At 47.6% G+C, this 6,000-nt stretch overlaps 1 protein-coding gene across 1 annotated transcript in view; it reads right to left on the bottom strand.

The window, feature by feature from the left end:
* The window catches only part of ERGIC1 (endoplasmic reticulum-golgi intermediate compartment 1), a 61,350-nt gene extending 59,317 nt beyond the window's left edge, over positions 1-2,033 (bottom strand). The window contains exon 1 of the mRNA XM_072873836.1: positions 1,898-2,033. Coding sequence (XP_072729937.1) covers positions 1,898-1,917 — 20 coding nt within the window. The 5' untranslated portion in view covers positions 1,918-2,033. The remainder of the gene's footprint in view (positions 1-1,897) is intronic.
* Between the last annotated feature and the right edge of the window lie 3,967 nt (positions 2,034-6,000).

Below are 6,000 nucleotides of genomic sequence, written 5' to 3' on the forward strand. Positions count from 1 at the left end.
TTTTCCAACCTCAGCAAATTTTGTTCCACTGACTGCACAATGAACAAAAACCACAACAGCTAAAAGATAGTCTCTAACCTTTGCAAAAATTTTGGTCCTGAACTCTGTTCATGCTTCTAAAACAGGAAAGTGGTTTGTTGTGCATGACAATAGTTTCTCCATATCTTTAAAGTTCTTGTTATCAATGGCAGTCTTTTAAAAATTCATCCTTGCAGAAAAGCTGAACTTCCGTAAGCTTACATTATTTGAGAAGGTGCTTTGAAGTGTCTATTTCTAATCCTCCGATCTGAATGACAAAGAAGTTATTTGCAATTGTGAATCTTTAAAATGCAGATCTGAACTGATGCCTCTATGTTTCTGCAACTCATTAACACAAACTCTGCAACTCAGCCTTTACTTAATGTCTTTGTTCCATTCCAAAGTGAAGCACTAGTGCTGTCTCTTAAGATGAGTACTCTTGGTGAGCCAGTGTTTCCACATGCACATTCTGAGACCCAACAAAAATTACATTTTCAAAGAAAGACATCTGAAATAACATTCTCTTTATCTGCTATTACAAAGCGACAGCCACAACCCAGGATCCCTTATTGTTCATGTATTGTACAAGTCTGAAAATAGACAGCAATGGGATTTGCAGCTGGCAGAATGGCTCCAAAGCTGAGAAGAATTTTTCTACCAAATTTTACACAAAAGCAGAAACGGGGCTCTGGGCCCTGGATCCCACATGATCCAGCAGATGCTGTTTTCAGCTTCAGCAAGTTTTCATTCAGAAGCAACTGCCTCCATGTTCAATAGTGCCCCATGGATCACATACAAGATCCTGTTAGCCTGTATAAATGAGAGGCCTGATTTAGAATTACAGCAAAAATACAATACACAACTTTTGTTTGGGAGAACTGAAAAACTACAATATCACCATGTCCCCCTGTCATCTCAAAGGGGTGCAAATATAAGGTTCATGATGGTCTTACATGAGAAGCATCAAGCAACAACTGTATCTCTCAATTCCCAAAAACGTATGTATATTTTATTGTAATGTTAATACTCTAGTAAAACCTACATGAGAGAACTCATCTGTGCGTCTTCCCCGGGGCATCTATTAATTTGGAAGGTTACAAATCTTTGGTTCAGGAATGGCTCAAAAAGAAAATGAATCCAGTTACTATTTCAGCTCCATTTGAGTCAAAGGGGTCTTTTTCGCTTCTGCTTCAGTACCTGAAACCGACTGCTACGGCCCACGGGATGCAGGTGCCCTGCAGCAAGGCCAAATCCCACAGCGCACACCTGCTCAAAATGCCAAAACCAAGGGCGGAGGCGCCGACGTTGTTTCCTAGCCATCGGAGAGCCACGGCGCGCGGCTCCTCTCACACACAGCCTCACCGCAACGACTGAGCTCCTAAAGCTGCCGTGGGAGCCCGGGGACCTGTGGGAGGAGAAGGGGCCCGGCGCCTTCACCCCCGCACCCGCTGCTCACCCCCGAGGCTCGGCTGCTCCACCCCTCCTGCCTGGGGGAGCTCGAAACTCCACACACCTCCTTTGGCTTTGCACAACAGCCTTACATAATACCAGCCGCTCGCTGAGCAGGGCCTCCCAATTTCCCACGTCCCTTCCCTGCCCAGACCTACTTCCATCCATCCATCCCTCCCTCCATCCCTCCTCCCTCGGGTTTCACCGCGCCCGCAGCCCGTCACGGGCCCGGCCCTCTCCTCGCTGTTGCGGGGCGGCCTCACATAAGCGGGTGCTCCCGGGCAGGAGGCGCCCACCGCCGCCCGCGCTGCCTGCCCCGGCCGGGGGCGGCGGAGCCGGGGGAGGCCGGGCGGGGAGCGGCTGCCCCGCCGAGTGGCAGGCGAGGCCGGTCGCCGCGGGGGGGGTAGGCGGCTCGCCCGGCCGCACTCACCTCCTGAAGTCAAAGGGCATGTTGGTAGCGGGCGCCGGGCAGGCTGCGGGCCCCGCCGCCCCCGGCCCCGGCTCTCGCCTCGCTGCCGCCGGCTGCAGGGCCAGGAAGTGACGGACCCCGCTGCCGCGCAGCACCAGCCCATTGGGCGGCTGGAGCCGGCTGACGCTTCCGCCGCCGGGTTACGGGCAGCGGCGGGAGCGGCGGCCCTCGGGGCGCGGGGCTGAGGGCTGCGGCCGGCCCCCGCGGTACCCCGGGGGCCTCGCCTGCCCCACCGCGCCCCAGCCCGCCGCCTTGGCACCACCCGAGAGCCCGCTGAGCTCCCCACGGCACCCAATAGCCCCAGGGGTCCCGTCAGCACCCCACAGCTCTGACGGGCCCCCTCGATGCCTACAGTGCCCTGCAGCTCTGAGGGCCCTGCCAGCACCCCATGGTGGTCCCCTCAGCCCCCCGCAGCCCCTGCCAGCACTCCATTGCCCCGGTGGCCCCCTCAGCCGACCCTCTCCATGCCCACAGCACCCCAAGGGCCCTCTCAGCACCTGTCCAGGCCCTGGCAGCGCCTGCTGCCCCACAGCCGCAGGGCTCCTGTCCTCCGGGGCCGCCCGGAGATGGGCCTGCCCGGCAGCTGTCCACAGTCGCTGCCCACGTTAGCGGGGTGCGTTGGAGTCTGCCGGCTCCTCCGCAGCAGCCCTGAGCTGCCTGCAGACACAGCCTGCAGCAGCCGATCCAGCGGGGCTGCCCGGGCCTGCAGGCCGGAGCGTGGCTGCTCACGCAAGTGGGGTGTTTCAGGTTTTGTCGGGCATCTCTTGCATTCTCAGCATTGCAATAGTAACAGCTTATGTTTGTGAAAGCAGTGTAGTTTCTTCTCTGTTTGGAGACAGAGTCAAGCCGCAGCGACAGACTGGGGAAAGTCTCATGCTTCAAAGTGTCCATAAAGGAAGGAGGAACACCCCTGCACCACTGAGACATGCACCCCTCCCCGGTAGAGGATGAACTCCTTTGGTGCCAGCATGGCTTTTTCACTTTCTCTTGAAAATCTTTCTGCAGTTTTATCGGAGACCGAGGAATTAAAATAAGAAAAGTCTCTCCTCTCTTGCCGTTTTGCCTGAAGTACTGATGCTTTTGTCTGACTGCATCCCTGCCGGCTTTAATGCAACGCACATGGCTAATCCTGCACTGCTCCATACACCACCCTGGGTCCTTCCCTTAATAATGTCGCCAGCTAACAGCACCAGTCAGGAACTTTTTGCTGCAGGTAAAGTGTGACCATGGCTGTATTAAGAAGTGCTGTCAGTCACATACAGTGCATGTTAGATTACAAGAACAAAGTACAACTACTCTTGCCTTTTAAGTCTAAAAGCAGGGCAAGCAAAAGAGGGAAATGACAGCAATCTAAATATGCTGTGTGCAACATACTGCTTTTCTAATTGATTCTGCAGCTTTCTTCCTCTTCCTTCTCCTGTCATCATCTCTGTACTTAGAGATTCACAGCTTTCAATTTTTTCTTTTCACCCAGAATCAAGGGCCATACCCGGATAAAAAGAGAAATTCAGATTGAAACAAGCAGAGAAAATCTACCAATGAGTCAGAGCTGTTAATCAATGTCATAGTCTTTCAAAGCAAAAGATAATAATTCATGCTGGGAATATTCAAAACTAAACTGGAGGAATCCCGGGGATGACATAACAAGGCACAATCCCTCAGAAGCCCCCAGGGAATAGATAAAAATACCTAATTGGTTTTTTTTGATCTCAGACACCTAAATTATCCAACCGCATTGTGCAAGCATATTCAGCAGATTGCTAACTGATCAGCCACGAATCCTGCTGCACTTTGCATTGTGCTCCAAAACGGAACAACCCACTGAAATTAACGAGACAATTCTCATCTCTCATGAGGTCAAACCAATTATATAGGCATAGCCAGCGGGTACTGTCTGTAGTGGAAAAAACAAAACAAAACAGTACCGATCAGGTTAGAGTTACACAACCAAGTGCCCGTCTAGGCTCCTGGCAAGGCCCCGATATCATTAGCTATTATTAACTGTCTTGTGCAAAGGCATCAGCTCTCTCAGGAGCCAAGAGGGTGCTGAAGTGGTTACAAAAGCACTTCACTTGTACGGTAGACAAATCTTGAGGTGGCCTTGAAGAGTCGTTCCTTTTGCACGCTCAAGGCTCAAGAACACAACGCAGTAAGAGCTCACATTGTGAAGATTTTATTTGCAACTAAAAGGTCAAACTCTGAAGGAAGTAATGGGCTCAGAGCAGCACCAGAACAGCTTTCCAATTGGGTCCAGCTCACTTACATCCTTGCCAAGGGAAGAAGTTAATGCCCGGAGATAAGACCCTCGTCACAATATTGTTTAATTACATAAGGCTTCTAGTGAGCCTGAGATAAGAACAGGAATTTGTCCGCAGTCCAGCTGGGTGCGGCTGCTTAGATCATGTTGTGTATTAGAATGGGAACTAAAAGCACGGGTTTATTCAAGGTGGTTGTCACATCATTAGAACTGGAATGAGTAAACTGATACTGTCAACTGACTTAAAAGTTTACTCTTTTTCATGTGAGCAATAAACTAACATTTTCCTGACAACAGTAGCCCTAAAACTATCTATTGTTTTTCTTCAAATTGCGTTAGGAACATTAATTGAGCCAAACTTCTCTGAAATCAGTAAGTAAATATTTCAGAACTCTTATCAATGAAGAAACTGAAACAGAGGGATGAATTGACCACCTAAGACTACAGAATAAGATCAGCTTCAGCTCTAAATTAGCAAACAAATCCCTTCATTCCTAATTCTGTGTTCATATTTCTTCTTGCAAAAAAGAGTATTTTCTTCATTCCAGTTCACTTTCTTATAGATAAATCAGATAATGGATGACTCTATCTGGATTCCTAACTAATGCCTCACAGCAACAAAACTGGTACCTCCTTCCTATAAAAAAAGTGGCCAAAAAGTGCTTTATTTGAATCATCTTCCTGGATATTTACTCCATAAATTTGTTGTTTCTCCAGGTTTCCTAGACATTCCTAATTTCTAGACGATGTGCTATTCTTTACTTTTAACTTCACTTTAAGTATATTTATATTTTATATTAATCATTGATAATTTTGACTATCTCTATTTTGTAATTTCAAAATTTCCTCTTTCCCAAAAAAAGTATAACGTCGATCCTTACCCATTCAGTGTGGGTTTGGATAATATAACATCTTGTAACACTCATGTATGAGTTCCTCTTTTGTTTTGTTTGTGATTCCTTACACATGGCTGAGTTTTATGTTAGCCTCTGGCTTGTGCTACGGCTCTTGTACTGGGAATGTATTGTAAGTGCTGTGACTGGGTCATGAGCAGTATTGTTTGCTAAAGGTAAAGCTGGGTACATACAGTCATCATTGAGGTCAATTAGGTTTTGTTCATCAATTGGGAATGTGCAGTGACTGTTAAGGAAGGTGCAGTGCTTATTCACTTATGCCCCTTCTGCTGCTGAGGTGTCTTTGCTAAAGTGTAGCTTTTTGTTTGGGATGTTGTGTGGCAGGGTATGCAACGCAAGATGTTACTCTTGTGCATTTATTCACAGGATATGCTTCTAGCACTCGTGTCAGGGTGGGTTGGGGATAGAAGTGAGCGCATTGCTTTGCAGGGCGTGTTTACTTGATTATGTGTTGTATTCTGCAGGGTGTGTCGCTGACTGCATGAAGCATTAAACACAACTGCCATTCAGGAAAAGGAAAAAACATTTTAGAGAATGAAGAGAAAATGTTATAAAGCATTTAAAAATATAAATAACAGCATGTGAGGAAATCTTTGTGAAGGAACAGGATGCGCATGTAGGTGAAGAATTCAAACACAAGTGCTATGCTAAGTATAATCAGTAATGAAAGCTCAGCCCTTCCTCTTAGGATTTTAGTAAGCTACATGTTGGCAGTACTTTCCAAATACCAGGGAACAAAAAAGCAAGCTTTCAGTCTTGTTGCAGTTTAGTATGTGTTTATCATTATGACATATGTTATGCTGTCCATCTATTATTGTGAGACTGGACTTTAAATGGACAGTAGAATAAATTAGTATCTACTCAACTTACTACATAAGGTCCTTCTTTATTGA

The sequence above is a fragment of the Ciconia boyciana genome, chromosome 9, assembly GCF_034638445.1.
Source record: "Ciconia boyciana chromosome 9, ASM3463844v1, whole genome shotgun sequence".
Classification (NCBI taxonomy): Eukaryota; Metazoa; Chordata; class Aves; order Ciconiiformes; family Ciconiidae; genus Ciconia; species Ciconia boyciana.